At 38.2% G+C, this 17,650-nt stretch overlaps 1 protein-coding gene across 1 annotated transcript in view; it reads left to right on the top strand.

Moving 5' to 3' along the window:
• The window catches only part of golga7bb (golgin A7 family, member Bb), a 28,607-nt gene extending 14,348 nt beyond the window's left edge, over positions 1–14,259 (top strand). The window contains exons 2-5 of the mRNA XM_051915889.1: positions 780–905; positions 3,782–3,934; positions 9,853–9,954; positions 13,251–14,259. Of these exons, the coding sequence (XP_051771849.1) occupies positions 780–905; positions 3,782–3,934; positions 9,853–9,954; positions 13,251–13,334 (465 nt within the window). The 3' untranslated portion in view covers positions 13,335–14,259. The remainder of the gene's footprint in view (positions 1–779; positions 906–3,781; positions 3,935–9,852; positions 9,955–13,250) is intronic.
• The last annotated feature ends 3,391 nt before the right edge of the window (positions 14,260–17,650 follow it).

Raw genomic sequence — 17,650 nt, forward strand, 5'->3', positions numbered from 1 at the left:
GAAACAAAGAAACTGATGCATTGCTTGCAGTGTCGGACAGAAAGCTTCAGGATCTGTAGACAGCTTGAAGAAAGTCTGTTCTTAATTCATGTAGTTGTTATTTTTTGAAAATTAAATTTATGAAACACATTTGCCTCCAGCCACTGTGGATAGACAGAGTTCTGGAATATGTCTTTCAGACTGTATTGTCAATTAGAGAATCAGGAGAAATTGGACACAGCAAATGGTCATTAGAGCTGAATTTGCGCCTTGGATCCATCGGGTTTTATTCTCTCTCTTGGCTCTCTAAATTTATTTCATGATGTTTCCAATGCTGGTGAAGATGGTTTTTACACATAAAGTCCTAAAACAACGCATTGAGTGTTTCTTTTCCTTCTTTTGATTGATGCTCTGTCTTCTTTCTGGCCCAAATTTTATAAACATGCATACATATTCCTTCATATTTTAAAATATTATTGCTTCAGAGGCCCCTGTCCGTTTTTCATTTTGATAGACTGAGACTTTTGATGTAGGTCCAGGCTCTATCATTTTATATTGTAGGTTTTCTGTGTGCCTTGGAAGAGATAGAAACCATAAATCATTAAATTAATTGACACAATGTCATACTGTCCGGACCCTCTCAATTTTAAGTGTCAAATCTCAAATTCTTATCCACATGTACAATGATTTAACTGTGCAAGTAAAAATTTACATGAAAAATGTATAAAATGATATACACACAAGGCTCTATGGCCTCGTGAAAAAGTGCTTAAGAGCGCCCCCTTTGTGTCTCTTTGCAGTTCCACAACCTCCAGGAGCTGCGTCATAGTGCATCTCTGGCCACCAAGGTCTTCATTCAGAGAGACTACAGTGACGGCACCATCTGCAAATTCCAAACCAAGTTTCCCGCAGAGCTGGACAGCAGGGTGAGTTTCAAATGAGAGTTTGGGGAGACATCTGATGTATTACTGCCATTTATGTGGGCGCGCATCCCATGAGGCATTGGTTTTTTCTTAAAAATTTTTTAAGAAAAAACTCCAACTTAAAGGGATCATACAATGACAAATCAAACTTTCCATGATCATTTGAAATAAAAAGGTCAATGTAAACATTTTGTAATTTATCATAATGCCAAAATGCCTTCCCTTGTTTATTGACACTAAGCTGTAAAAATGGCTCCTTCTGAACTTTGGAAACTTTCTAACGTCATAGAGATGGATATATTGACGCATGTCCATCTGTGTGTACACATCAAAAACACTTCAGCAACTTGCCCAATTTTATACTACCATTCAAAAGTTTGTGGTCAGTAAGATTTAAAAAAATACATATATATTAGTGCTGTCAAAATTAGCACATTAACACAGGCGATTCATTTTTTCAGTTTAACGCATTAAAAACATTTAACGCAATTAACGCAGCATCCATTTTATCCGTTATAATTTGGCGAGTGTTATATTATATGATAATGCTCTTATTCAAGCACATGCTTTTAAAGCATTCAAGCGCCACAAGACAAATGAGAACGTCACGGCACACATGGCTCGTGTGCACAGAAAGACGCGCGCCACCAGTATCGTGTTCTATTTTGTGCTTAAACAAACAGAATTATGCCAAAGTATTTTGAGTATCCTCATAATAGCAGTCTTGAATGAGTTAAATAACATCTTAAATGAACTTACAGAGTTGTGAGAAAATGAGATGTGCGTCAGATCTGCGTCATGTTCGCCAGCAACAGGTCTTAATGTCACAGCAGCCTAATAAACCAGTTGCTGTGATGTCTGTCATTAATGTTAATCAAAGAGCAAAGGAGGTAACTGTTACATGTACTGTGTTCTGTGACCTAGTTTTCCCCTGCCTCTTTTATTAGTTCATTTGATCCACCTGTGTCTCATTAATTAACTCATCACCTTGTTTAGTTCCCTTTGTTGGTCACATGTGTATATACCCAGTGTTCTCCTTCACTCCTGGTCCGTTCTCGTTCATGTTCATACGTGAGTTATGTTATCTACCCTGTTGGAATCTCCTGTGTTACATTAAAGTATTGTTATTATCGTCATCTTCGTCTGCATCATGCTTTGCTACTATAGCAACTGTAACAGTAACAGAGAAAATTGTAGCTTTAATAAAGATGAATCTGTATTTAATTTATAATTTATGCAGTGAAGACTGTAAAGTGTTTGATAACTTTATTTAATTTCTGTATATTCCCTACCTGTTAGACAGGTAGGAAGGCCACAGGTAAATATGACATTTATTATGAGTTTATGTGAAGATTGTTTTAAGTTCACTCAAATTAAAAGTTATTATTTTTTTTAAAGCCTAATAATTGTTGAAGCTTTCAGTTATACTGTAATGTGGAATGTCTATGACTGATGTTTTAAAAAAAATCAATTTCATAGAGACATCAGTAGCAGTATTAATATCGTTGATACTGGCCTTCATTCATAAAAAGATGCCATTAAACATATATTTAAAATCTACTGTCTTTAAGTTGTTTCTACATTAATTTGGAGATTAACTGTGGAATTATTACAATATAAAAATATTAAAAACTCAAATGTTTTTAATCGCGATTAATTTCAGTAAAATGTGCGATTATTTAGTTTTAGTTTTTTTTGTTTTTTTAATCGATTGACAGCACTGATATATATTTATTCAGCAAGGATGCATTAAAAGTAAAAGTAAACACTAACATTGTTATAGAAAATTTTGTATCAAATAAATACTGTTCTGAACTTTTTACTCATCAAAGAATCCTAAAAAGATCATATTTTCAACAAAAATATTAAGCAGCACAGCTGTTTTCAACATTGTTGATAAGCAGCAAATCAGCATATTAGAATTATTTCTGAAGGATCTTTTTTTCATTTAATACATTTTATCAGTTAATCCATTCTCTAGGAATAATTTTGTCTTCATAATATTTTTTTGTTAAAAGGTTAGTTCACCCAAAAATTTTAATTATATCATTAATTACTCATGTCGTTCCACACCCGTAAGACCTTTGGAACACAAATTAAGATATGTTTGATAAAATCTGATGGCTCAGTGAGGCCTGTATCGCCAGCAATAACACTTCCTTTTTCAATGCCCAGAAAGCTACTAAAAACATATTTAAAACAGTTCATGTGACTACAGTGGTTCAACCTTAATATTATAAAGCGATGAGAATACTTTTTGTGCGCCAAAAATAACAAAATAGCGATTTTATTCAACAATATCTAGTGATGGGCGATTTCAAAACACTGCTTAATGAAGCTTCGAAGCTTTACGAATCATTTGTTTCAAATCGGTGGTTCGGAGCTTGTATCAAACTGCCAGAGTCATATGAACTATTGAAGTTTCAAAACACTTATGACGTAACGAAGCCTTGTTTACTGAAATCATGGGATTTTGGTGCTCTGAACCACTGATTTGAAACAAAAAATTTGTGAAGCTTCAAAGCTTCATGAAGCAGTGTTTTGAAATTGCCCATTGTGGAATAAAGTCGTTATTTTGTTATTTTTGGCGCACAAAAAGTATTCTCGTCGCTTTATAATATTAAGGTTGAACCACTGTAGTCACATGAACTGTTTTAAATATGTTTTTAGTGGCTTTCTGTGCATTGAAAAAGGGATGCAGGCCTCACTGAGCCATCGGATTTTATCAAAAATATCTTAATTTGCGTTCCGAAGATGAACGAAGGTCTAACGGGTGTGGAACGACTTGAGGGTGAGTAATTAATGACAGAATTTTCATTTTTGGGTGAACTAACCCTTTAATGAAAACATCATTGGTTTAAACTGACTGCTGTGCACAGATCGAGAGGAGTCTGTTTGAAGAAACGGTGAAGACGCTCAACTGCTATTATGCAGAGGCTGAAAAGATTGGCGGTCAATCCTACCTGGAAGGCTGCCTGGCTTGCGCTACGGCCTACATCATCTTCCTGTGCATGGAGACACGCTATGAAAAGGTATTGAGATAAAGTCTTCTCTTGTTTCATTTACAATACACTCAACATTCATCAAGATGCCAATTCTGAGATGTAAGATTGAGAACAGCTCCAACCCATGGACGCCTTTGAAGATCAAAGAGGAGCATTCAGGCCTGGTCACCCAAGGATTCACAAAGAATCAAAGCATTAGAAAGTTTGAACATTTTGATGTGCTGGCCCATTTGAATCTGACCACACACGTTCACAGTGGCAGATGGAATCACTTTCTTTGAATAGCAGTCAAACGAAGTTGAGATAAGTTTTGATATGCCCTACTTAGACAATAGTTCCATTGTGGTGAGCACCTGTCCACCAATGGCCATACCTGACCGAATCATAACATGACATTCAGTGCTACGTATACTTCCAAAGGGCAGCTAATTACTCCACACAGGTGTGCATCACCTGCACCGAGATAGAGCGGATGTAAAGTCCCTGCTATCTCCCTCTCTACCTCAAACTATATTCATCTTCATGCTTTAACATGTTTGAAAAGTGACGTTGTTCATGCCTAACCCACATTATGCAACTGCAAGGTCACATCAGGCTTTTCCAGAGAGTTATTTGTAAACTCCATCCTGTAAAAATGCACACCTTAATGGCGAACTCTGATAAACCGCACCCACCCATGATAAGCACTTTTGTTTGTTGCTCCAGCTGACAGGAGGCCACACATGAGTGGACACGGATGAGTTCCCTCATGCCCCGGGATAGCATGATAGAATCTTCCTCATCAAAGACGAGTGATTGCACACACAAGTCAGGGCAGTGGAGACGAAGATTTAGAGCGTGCTGCACTGGCACACGTCAAGGCTCAAGACCGTAAATATCAAAATGACCTTTCGTTCTGTACAGAAGCAGCAGTTTTCAACCTGTGGTACACGAGTTGGGAATTTTAAAGAGTACATTTCACATTTTTACTGTAAAATCGAGATAAATCAATAATGAAGTTTAATAATGTGTGTGTATGTACTCTACCGGTCAAAAGTTTGGAATAATTATGATTTTTTTTTTTTTTTTTTTTATGTTCTTTTTTTTTATTCTCATGTGCTCACCCAGACTGCATTTATTTGATCAAAAATGTAATAAAAACACTAAAGATGTGAAAATTAAAGTTAAATAAGTTTTCTATTTTAATATATTTTAAAATGTAATTTATTCGTGTGATTGTTAGATTTAAAAAAAGATTTGTTCATTCGATTAGTTCAAACAGCACGAGAACAAACTTTTTGTTCTCTTACTTTTACTTTTTTCTTTTCTTTTTTACATTTTGTCCTCAAAGTTGATGTGTTAGAAGCAGGAAAAATGGGCAAGCGTAAGGATTTGAGAAGGGCCAAATTGTGATAGCTAGACGACTGGGTCAGAGCATCTCCAAAACTGCAGCTCTTGTGGGGTGTTCCCGGTCTGCAGTGGTCAGTATCTATCAAAAGTGGTCCAAGGAAGGAACAGTGGTGAACCAGCGACAGGGTCATGGGCGGCCAAGGCTCATTGATGCAGGTGGGGAGCGAAGGCTGGCCCGTGTGGTCCGATTCAACAGACGAGCTACTGTAGCTCAAATTGCTCAAGAAGTTAATGCTGGTTCTGATAGAAAGGTGTCAGAATACACAATGCATCGCAGTTTGTTGCGTATGGGGCTGCATAGCCGCAGACCAGTCAGGGTGCCCATGCTGACCCCTGTCCACGACTGAAAGCGCCAACAGTAGGCAAGTGAGATCAGAACTGGACCATGGAGCAATGGAAGAAGGTGGCCTGGTCTGATGAATCACATTTTCCCTTACTTCACATGCATGGCCGGATGCGTGTGTGTTGCTTACCTGGGGAACGCATGGCACCAGGATGCACTACGGGAAGAAGGCAAGTCGGTGGAGGCAGTGTGATGCTTTGGGCAATGTTCTGCTGGAAAACCTTGGGTCCTGCCATCCATGTGGATGTTACTTTGACACGTACCACCTACCTAAGCATTGTTGCAGGCCATGTACATCCTTTCATGGAAACGGTATTCCCTGGTGGCTGTGGCCTCTTTCAGCAGGATAATATGCCCTGCCACAAAGCAAAAATGGTTCAGGAATGGTTTGAGGAGCACAACAACGAGTTTGGGGTGTTGAATTGGCCTCCAAATTCCCCAGATCTCAATCCAATCGAGTATCTGTGGGATGTGCTGAACAAACAAGTCCGATCCTTGGAGGCCCCACCCTTGCAACTTAGAGGACTTAAAGGATCTGCTGCTAACATCTTGGTGCCAGATATCACAGCACACCTTCAGGGGTCTAGTGGAGTCCATACCTCGACGGGTCAGGGCTGTTTTGGCAGCAAAAGGGGGACCAACACAATATTAGGAAGGTAGTCATAATATTATGCCTGATCGATAATATATATATATATGTATATGTATATAACAGTGTGTGTTTGTGTGTAGTATTGTTTATAGGGAGGAAATGAAGACACACAAACACAGATATTTATAAATATATATAAATTAAACTGAAAATTTGGAATTCAGTTTAAATCTGTAAATAAATGGGTTTTTAAAAAAGATTTTTAAAAATGTTTTGTGTGTGTGTGTGTGTGTGTGTGTGTGTGTGTGTGTGTGTGTGTGTGTGTGTGTTTTCAAGTTATAATATAAAATAAAATAAGTTTAGGATTCTGTAATATTTCTAAGTCACTAATGAAATAAGCAAATGCAATGTAAGTCACTTTTGCATAAAAAAAAGTCTGCTAAATGAATAAATGTAAATGCAAGCTCATGCAGCTTGAGTGCTGCTGTCATTAAAGCTAAAGGGCAACAATACCAGACTCTAAGAAATTCATGTTAATTTTTCAATTTAACTTTCCTCTCAATTTATTATGCAGATATAAGCTGTAATGAAAAAGCATTTCCACTGGTGGTCTCAGGCTTTTGAACCTCGCTCCATATTTACATGGAATTTTTATCATGATAAATGAATGTAATTTTTTGGATAAATGTGTGCTTGTACACTTTGTTCTGGAAAAACGTATTTCACCTTGTGTTGCGCCAAGTAGCATATTAGCAGCATGTGTTGGATTTACTCCTGTGAGTCATTGCTCATCCTGAAGTTTGTTCATGGCCACTGAACTCAGAACAGATCCTTTTTCTTTCCTTATTACAAACATCTAGTCTCTTTTCATGGCCAGTTCTGTAGAGTGAAAAGCAAAGCGAAGCAGAGTGATGCACAGTTTCACCCCACTGGGGTAGAGAAATGCAGACAGCCTTTGCAATGCTCACTTGAAAAGTCAAATAAATAAACTTGAGTAATCTAAATAAACTACTGTTAGATGCCTTTGATGCTTTCATAAATGGTCCTGACAGTATACAATATAATAATATTAGCATTCATTAGCATTCACTTCTTCGTTTTTAGATAAGCTAATTAGCTAGTTATAGCCTAATTGTTATTAAAAAAAAAAAAAAAAGAGGACCTTTTATGCTCAACTTTTCAACTTTCTTTATTGTATAATGTTGCTGCGTGAGCATGAAAAAGGTCTTAAGTTACAAAGCACAAAGTCACTCCAAAGGGAGTTATTCTCTATATCAGCGAGCAATGTTTCTGAACTCCCTGAAACGCTTTGAATGGAGTTTTGAATGGAGTTTTCTTCTGGGAATGAACACATCACAATATTCCAAGGCATGCATGGAAAAAGAGGGTGAGGCCTGGTTGAGTTGTATTAGTAGTATGTTGAAAATTCCAGTTATGTTAAAGGGTTAGTTCACCCAAAAATGAAAATTCTGTCATTTATTACTCACCCTCATGCCGTTCCACACCCGTAAGACCTTCGTTAATCTTCAGAACGCAAATTGAGATATTTTTGTTGAAATCCGATGGCTCCGTGAGGCCTGCATAGGGAGCAATGACATTTCCTCTCTCAAGATCCATAAAGGTACTAAAAACATATTTAAATCAGTTCATGTGAGTACAGTGGTTCAATATTAATATTATAAAGCGACGAGAATATTTTTGGTGCGCGAAAAATTTCGGAGCATTATGAATCAGCATGTCGAATCAGCGGTTCGGAGCGCCAAAGTCACGTGATTTCAGCAGTTTGGCGGTTTGACACGCGATCCGAATCATGATTCGATACGCTGATTCATAACGCTCCGAAGCTTCCTGAAGCAGTGTTTTGAAATTGGCCATCACTAAATAAGTTGTTATTTTGTTTTTTTGGCACAACAAAAATATTCTCGTCACTTTATAATATTAATATTGAACCACTGTACTCACATGAACTGATTTAAATATGTTTTTAGTACATGAATGGATCTTGAGAGAGGAAATGTCATTGCTGGCTATGGAGGCCTCGCTGAGTCATCGGAAGATTAACAGATCTTACTGGTGTGGAACGGCATGAGGGTGAGTAATTAATGACATTATTTTCATTTTTTGGTGAACTAACTCTTTAAGAGGCGTGACATTTCTGAAGCACACTCAGAATGGTTGACCAATCACAACACACTGGTCCAGCTTTCCAATCAATGCACATTGCGCTTTTTGGAAGGAGGGGCTTCATCAAGACAGGAGCTAAACAGAGCGTTACTGACAGACTGGGAAGAGAGGTTCTGCAATAATGTTAAATATTTGAAAAACAATGTGTGTTTTAAACATTCAGGGCCCTATTTTAACGATCTAAGCACATGGTCTAAAGCGCACAGCACAAGTGCACTTAGGGCATGTCCGAATCCACAAGCCAGATTCCACCAAAGCATTTTTATCTTTATTCACACAATAATAATCTTATACATTGTAATCCTTTTATGTGTGTGTAACAAGCAGAGCGTACGCGTGTGGTGCACCCGCCTATAGGTGCATATTACTAACGCGCTCTTTAAATAACAAAAAAAATATTGCGCCATTGACTTTAGACCAGGTTTCAGTTGGTCAATGGAGCAGTCGTTTACAATTGCCTCAAAATAGCAACACGCCAACAATGCACCTGAACACACCTTGTTTTGAGACCAGCACACCCATGGGCGCGAATGCATTTGCTATTTAAACAACTTGGCGCAGGACGTGAAAATGATAACTGTGTTGAGCTGAAACTAGCATAAAACGCTTGCGTTGCGCCTGCCGCCACATTGTGCTGGGTGTATGATAGGGCCCTCAAGCATGAAAACATTCTTGTAGACCCCAAAAACTAAATCAAGGCTTTGTACAAGGCATTATATGGCCTCTTTAATAGCAATAATTATTATTTAAAAAAATAAAAATAAAAACTTTTTATTAATAATTCTAGTTATAAAAAGATTTTAAAATATTTTTAAAAGAGAGAAAATGAGAAAATATATTAGGGAGTAACTTTTTATCTGCTGTAATTAAATGGATTGTAAAAAGTGGGTATTGCTTACCAGAATGGAGCCAGGTGATTGGAGGGGAGCTGATGAAAAGTGAAGAGGGATTAATGATGTCAGCCAGCAAGGAAAGTTGTTTCAGTTTTTATTTTATGCTGCCTTGAAAGGCCCACGCATACCGAGAGCAATAACTATAGCGATAATTATAATAGTGTCTACACCAACGCACAATATCATTCTGTTTATTATAAGCATGCACTGCAGTTTTGCCGTCTGCCACTTTAAATGCTCAAGCTCTTTAAAGCAGGATGGATTTTGATTGGCTGTCAAGGTTTTTATCATTCATCAGCTGGGAAAAAAAATTGTTGTGAAAGTGATTCCAAATATATTGTTTCTCTGTGCTGTTATCATTATAATTGTGGTGTGGACTCTGCTATTCTTTTACATTAAGAATGATTTATAAAACTATATCTTTATTGTTATCGTTATCGGCCTTGGTGTGAACGGGCCTTAACAGATTAGAAAGGGAATTATGATAACATTTCTTTTCCTCTGTTTGTCCTCCTCATTCCTGTCCTTTCTCTGACTCCCACAGATACTGAAAAAGATCAGCATGTATATTCAGGAGCAGAATGAAAAGATCTATGCACCCAGAGGCTTGCTCCTCACAGACCCCATCGAGAGAGGCATGAGAGTGGTATCCTTTACAAACGGTCCAGGATGGTTTTCAGTCTTACGTTATGCATTTTTGAAGTCTTGGCACAACCACAAACTTTGAACTTTGATGACTTATCCTGTTTGTTTGCTGAAAAGACTTTGTTCTTTTAGCTGTCTCTTCAAGCTGAGATATTTTCCCATGACTATGTTTTCCTTTCAATTCTGACTTCCACAAAAAACAGAAAGATGGTTTATATTTGGTTTGGCACAGCATGATGCCAGTCAACACTGTTGTGACTGTGTGTCTGCTATTCTTTCCAAAGTAGGAAGTCACACTTTTTTAAGAGTCACGTACTATACAAAGAATATCGCTTCACCTTCAGCCGTTCAGCTGAGGTGACACTTTGATATGTTGATATAAAGCAGAGAGGAAAATCTGCCTTATTTGTAGGTGTTTCTTTCCATTTTCCAGCACCATAGTTGTAGCTAGGAAACTGTGTGAGACCAAAAAGTGCCTGAGGCCAGACCTGATTGGAAACACTCTGTCTGTGTGATTAAAGAATAACTAGAAAAGGAAAGTTTGTCAAGACAAACAGCTTAAAGTGTTTGACAGCTGGAGTTTGAAGTCATTAATATTTCAAGACTGAACATCCCTCAGTGGGATATATTGGGATAACTTTTCAAATCTATATAAACAACAGGAAAATAATAATATCAAAAAGGGAACAATCTGGTTTTGTCACATAACAACAAGCTGATTGCTTCCGGTGCACATTTAACCAAAATGGTGTCTTTAATGAAATTTTTCCTAATTAAAGCTAATGCTAATGCTATTTCATGCATTCTGCATTCATTCACGTATGTTTATTTGTTCCCGGAATTTCGATGTTGAAGTTTGCTGACGATCTCTATGCAAAAGCTGTGTGTGCTCATGACTCTTTAGCTCTGCCCACGGCAGGCACGCCTCCAGGAGCTCGGCTTTTTTTGGAAAGAAAATATTTTTCAACAGAAAATATGATTGGATAACTGGACTAACCAGTGGACCAATTGCATCGCACAGCATCTCAAATGTTGGTTTGATCGTTCTGAAATGCCTGAGTCAAAGTCTGTCATCAAAATGTCCCAAAATGATCCCAGAAGTGTCTCACTCAATAGCATTTCCAAACACCAGGCATGCAAGATAACATGACAGCGAGGCGCAACTCATTTATGATGTAGGAAAAAAAGAGCCACAGTTTCTTCCCCTGATTGCATCAACTTCCATTTTTATTACAGGCATTTTGTGCCAGTTTCCCAGGAAGTAACGATTTTGTTCTCTTGAACGAAGGATGGAAAGAAACTGTGCTGTATTCGCATAATTTTTTGCGATAGGCCTATTATAATTTTGCACATTAATTAAATTCGCAACTTTGCATAGAAACATAGCTAGTGAAGACGGGAGTACTTTAATGAGGCCGTCTAAAGACTTTAATTATGCTGAAAATTCACCTTTGCCATCACATGTTTTAAAACTACATTACAAAACATATCAAATCATATCACCGTTATTTTAAATTGTAATGATATTTCACAATATTACTGTTTTTACTGTATTTTGATCAAATAAATGCAGCCTTGGGACTAGTTTACGGGTTTTGGGACTAGTTTTTTTTCAACAAACATCAAATTTCAACAGATCAGTGTGTAAAACCTGTTTGTTGAAGCAGTTTGAAAATGATAGTTATGTTTCTCAATATAATAAATCCAACAAGCAACTTGGGAAGGTTTTAAATGTTGCTGCTTGTTGGGTCAATGTGAACTAAACTAATTGTTTCTAAGCAACTACCCTATTAGATGTTTCTGCATTGCTCCTGTCAAGTCTTTTGATGCATGGCTGAATGCTTGTCAGTTTGCAGAGATCAGGCGCAAAACACAGCATGTCCCCCAATAGCCTACTAGTTGCCTTGGCAACCCATTCCCTTTTTGATTATTATTTTGGTTTAAACTTTTTTCTTTTTTTCAGAATGTGTATAAAAATAATTATCATACAAAATGAAATTTCAGTGCCTTTCATGGAACCAGTGCCCACACTTTAGGAAACCCTGCTGTAGAGAGACCTGGGTGTTTCCTTTATCTCTAGTTCTAATATATGTCTGTATCGTTCAGGTATGACAGTAAATGCACCCTCAAAAGATCATCCAGGAACATTTTATTCTTTGGATCCAATAATTTTGGGTGATTCCTTTTGGGAAATCTATCCAGTGGACCATCAAGCTAGCTTGGCAATCCCGTTCCTCCCTCTTCCCGCTGACTGCAGGCCCGTCTGGCTTTGGCAGCTCTTCGTCAGCTCACAGCCCTGTGGAATCCAACCAGCTGTCACCTTAGGAGCAATGGGCAAACAATAGCTGCCATTCAGTTCCTACCACACTGACCACCAGTAACTCATCACAGGGCTTTGGTTTAGCTCACAGGAAAGACATTTTCAAGATAAATTAAATGAAACAGTTGATGGGTTAAATTCCACTATTGCTATGCTACCACGTTTACAAAATATTGCATATTCTCAACATCTGATTAGGTTTAACTTTCTTGTGGAGAGGGAATGCATTTAACAGCTCTCCAACTCTCATCTAAATCCATTTTAGGATCCAGATTGGAGTCTTGTGGCGTTTAGTCCATGTCTATCAACTTTGAGGCCATCTATGTACTATGTGTACTTTACAAAAGAAACATTTATCAGAATTAGAAAAGTTTGGAGTCAGTAAGATTTTTAAATGTTTATGAAAAAATCTCTTATGCTCATCAAGGATGCATTTATTTGATAAAAACAGCAATATTGTGAAATACTATTACACTTTAAAATAACTGTTTTCTATATTATTTAAAAAAAAAAAAAAATACTCATTGTAATAAAGTTCGTAGATAAGTAAATACGAGAAGAAGCAGTGGGAACCGGCAAAAGATAAGCATAACTTTAATGACAAAATAACATAAACAACAAAACTAAAGTAAGCGACAGCCCCTCATGGACTACTGCAGCATATAAACATAATAAAACAACAACATAAGGTCCCAGGCCTGCTCCTCTCACCTTCCACTGTCTTCTCACCTTCCACTGTCCTTTTATCCTTCCGGAGCTCCTCTGTGGGACTTAAGATTGGTGTGTCGCGTTGATGTCAAACAATAACATGTACTCCACCAGCCTCGCTCTGCTCCCACGGCTCTTGGCCCCACCCTGCTTTATGCCACACTCATCAAGCAATTTAATGGGGTCTTTAATACAGTATTTAGACTTCTCATACTAGCACTGTTATGTTTCAGCATTGCAGATTTTAACCCTTGACTGTAGCCATCCAGATTGAAATCTCCATCTTTGAGGACAGTGGCTCCACCAGCTCCAGCTCTAGTGGAAGTTCTCCGACCAGTAGCACGGCTCAATGACTGGAGGAGCAGCACCAGGGGTACGGGTACAGGGGAGCCGGTACGCTCGCCAAAATCCGCATGTTGAAACATGAGAGCACCAGATTTTAAAAAGAGAGAGAGAGAGGAAGTATTGCTCACTCGCTCGCTTGATCCAGACAACAAGAGCAAAACCAGGAGCTTTAACTCACAAACACATCTCCCCTTCCCCATCTCATTTAATTCAGCTTCCTTTGCATTTCCATTAGTGACAGACACAAGTTGATCAGACGCCCTCAATAATTAAATAAAGAGGGCTAGCAGATGGGTACAATGGTCGGAGTGCTTCCTACAGATTTCTCACTGTGCCTTAGCTCTGGAAAATCAGGTTAAGATGGTTTTGAAACAACATAGCTGGTTTCTAGGTAGTCTAAGCTGGTAATTCGCTGGTTTACCATGTTCCAAAAGACATCTTAAATTGGCATTGCCAGCTAGTAGCTGGTTTGTTGCTGGTCTAAGGCTATATCTACACTAATCTGGGTTCATTTAATAATGTGTCTATTTTCTCTAAGTGTGGTCCATCCGCCCTCACTGAGACAGCATATTTGTCCTGCTAAAACAAAGCTTTCTGAAGACATTCTCCAAAGTGGATAAATTTGAAAATGCAGTTTTCAGTCTATACTGTACCTATAGATATTGTACCTATAGATGTTTATACCGGTATGTGCCTGCTTTGTGCTATTCACTTTCACAGTGTTGCTAAAGATAAATGCTACTTTGTACAATCTTCATATTACATTCCTGCAAAAATGACAAAAAAAAAAAAAAATTGCTCTCCTTTGGCAAAATATGAGGGCAGCTGCATTTTATTCAACATGAAATGGAGATAGAGTGCGACCTGAACACACCAGTAAGTGGTGAGATATTTTGCAAATAAAATAATTATGTGAGAAGAATAGCATAAGAACTTTATGATGTCTGGTCTCTCAGTATCATCTCAGTGAGCTTTTATTACATTTTATGCATTTGTAGTTGGATGATTTTAGCTTTTTCCGGCATTTCAATGTGGACACGAAACTTTTGGAAAACGTTAGTGTGGACAGTGAGCATTTTGAAATGAAAATGTCGTTTTTAAATGTATCCGGATTAATATAGATGTAGCCTAAGATGGTTCCAAAACATAGCAACCAGCTTAAGCTGGATTTTCCAGCAGAGCTATGGTGCTTATTTAGTTTGGACAGTGACTGAGCTCTCTCTATTCATCCCCCTGATGTACCGCAGGGGCCAAATTCAGCAGTGCCTCAGTTCACTGGCAGTCTTGACCCTTTGCAGCGCTCCAGGCTCATGTTCCTTCTGTTAGTTCCACCACATACCTGCACCTCAGAGGTTCAGTGTTTGGTGTTTGGTGTCGTGGACAATATGCCCAAACCGGGCAAAGCTCTCCTCTGCTCATGCAGGATAATAACAAATGGCAGCATGTTTCTTTATTATTTTTTCTTACTTAATTATTTTTTGTACGATAAAATCTACCTCTGGTTTGTGCTTGCGCAGGGAGCTGAGGGAGCCAGTGTAGACAGGATGAGGTCCAACATGTAAATGCGCCTTAGATAAAGTTTATTTTGACTGATCTGGTTCAGAGAAGATTGACTCACCAGCTGTTCAGAATGAGCTGTGAGATTTTTCATTGCTCTTGTTGGTTTCATGTTAAGCATATTTGTTAGACTCTCAGACATAATTCATGCAAGAATGCACACTCATTATTCTCTTAAAAGAAATAACAGCCCTTTCCATAGTCAGCTATGATTGACTTCTCTTCAGTTTATGAGTTTGTTGAAATAAAAAAGTGCAGTAATGGTCCAGTATTAATTGTGCCAGGAAAATAGAGTTTTATCAATAAGGCACATTACCTGTATAGAATAAGACCAGAAGGTATCATATGTAAGTTATTATTGTTAGGGAATCAAATTAAGGCTTTTGCACTGAAATACCACATGCAAAGTGGCACAACTGTTTAGTGTATTTGTACATAAAACATATTTGAGCTGTTGATTTTGATCTTCCTTGTCGAGTTCAGTCACTAAGTTAAAGCAAGAATGTAACTAAATATTTAGTATTGAATGTAACTAAATATTTAGTATGGATGGGACTAAAGGTAAAAGAGAACCCATATGGACCACTGAACTGAATATTAGGGGGCGTGTCCGCCTCAATGCCTATGATGATTACAACTCTGGAATAAAGAGAGGAAAATGTACAGTTTAAAGGAAAGGAGGGGTGCTTTTATTGGGAATGCAGATCATATTTGCTTTTCCATCCTTTTATCATTGCATTTTTAAAATGCATTTAATATTATTAGTATTATTTTTAAACAGAGTAATTGTTTCATGTGTTCTCTTTAAAGGGGGTCTCATAGGTAGTCAACACCCTCACAGTGGCTGGACTATATTATTGCTGCACTGCTTTCTCGTACACAACCGTGCAAACGTTTGGGGTTGGTAATTTCTTTCTTCTTTTTTTATGTTTTTAAAAACATAAAATAATTTAATAAGTCTCTTTTATGCTCACCAAGGCTGTATTTATTTGGTTAAAATACAGTAAAAAGTACAGTCATATTGTGAAATATAATTATAGTTTAAAATGACTGTTTTGTAATTTATTACTGTGATGGCAATGCTGAATTTTCTGCAGCCATTACTGTACAGTCTTCAGTGTTACAAGTCTTTACTGTCACTTTTGATCAATTTAATGCATACTTGCTAAATAAAATAAATTTCTGAAAAAAAAAAAAAAAAAAACTTACTGACCCCAAACTTTAAAAAATTACGGCATGAAAGGCGAAAAACATGATCAGAGCAAGTGATTATTATCTAAGTATTACAGTGTCTATTTCATTATGTGGATATACAGTCTGATAAATTTTCTGTTCAAACAAGCACTGTTGATTCACACATGCATAGAAGCCAACATTCCTTTTTTTCCCCCCTATTTTATGTATTAAAGGGGTCATATCATAAATTTGTAAACTATTTATAAATAACTTTTCTACCTAAAGTGTGTGTGTGTATATATATATATATATATATATATATATATATATATATATACAGTATCTCACAGAAGTGTGTACACCCCTCACATTTTTGTAAATATTTTATTATATCTTTTCATGCTGACAACACTGAAGAAATGACACTTTGCTACAGTGTAAAGTAGAGAGTGTGCAGCTTGTATAACAGTGTAAATTTTGCTGTCCCCTCAAAATAACTCAACACACATCCATTAATGTCTAAACCGCTGGCCACAAAAGTGAGTACACCCCTAAGTGAAAATGTCCAAATTGGGCCCAGTTAGCCATTTTCTCTCCCCGGTGTCATGTGACTCGTTAGTGTTACAAGGTCTCAGGTGTGAATGGGGAGCAGGTGTGTTAAATTTGGTGTTATCGCTCTCACTCTCTCATACTGGTCACTGGAAGTTCAACATGGCACCTCATGGCAAAGAACTCTCTGAGGATCTGAAAAAAAGAATTGTTGCTCTAAATAAAGATGGTGTAGGCTATAAGAAGATTGCCAAGACCCTGAAACTGAGCTGCAGCATGGTGGTCAAGACCGTACAGTGGTTTAACAGGACAGGTTCCACTCAGAACAGGCCTTGCCATGGTCGACCAAAGAAGTTGAGTGCACGTGCTCAGTGTCATATCCAGAGGTTGAGTTTGGGAAATAGACGTATGAGTGCTGCCAGCATTGCTGCAGAGGTTGAAGGGGTGGGCGGTCAGCCTGTCAGTGCTCAGACCATACGCCGCACACTGCATCAAACTGGTCTGCGTGGCTGTCGTCCCAGAAGGAAGACCCTTCTAAAGATGATGCACAAGAAAGCCCGCAAACAGTTTGCTGAAGACAAGCAGACTAAGGACATGGATTACTGGAACCATGTCCTGTGGTCTGATGAGACCCAAGATAAACTTATTTGGTTCAGATGGTGTCAAGCGTGTGTGGCGGCAACCAGGTGAGGAGTACAAAGACAAGTGTGTCTTGCCTACAGTCAAGCATAGTGGTGGGAGTGTCATGGTCTGGGGCTGCATGAGTGCTGCCGACACTGGGGAGCTACAGTTCATTGAGGGAACCATTAATGCCAACATGTACTGTGACATACTGAAGCAGAGCATGATCCCCTCCCTTCGGAGACTGGGCCGCAGGGCAGTATTCCAACATGATAACGACCCCAAACACACCTCCAAGACGACCACTGCCTTGCTAAAGAATTTCTCGAGACCTAAACCCCTATTGAGCATCTGTGGGGCATCCTCAAATGGAAGGTGGAGGTCTCTAACATCCACCAGCTCTGTGATGTCGTCATGGAGG

This window comes from Ctenopharyngodon idella, chromosome 13 (genome assembly GCF_019924925.1).
Source record: "Ctenopharyngodon idella isolate HZGC_01 chromosome 13, HZGC01, whole genome shotgun sequence".
In the NCBI taxonomy this organism is placed as follows: Eukaryota; Metazoa; Chordata; class Actinopteri; order Cypriniformes; family Xenocyprididae; genus Ctenopharyngodon; species Ctenopharyngodon idella.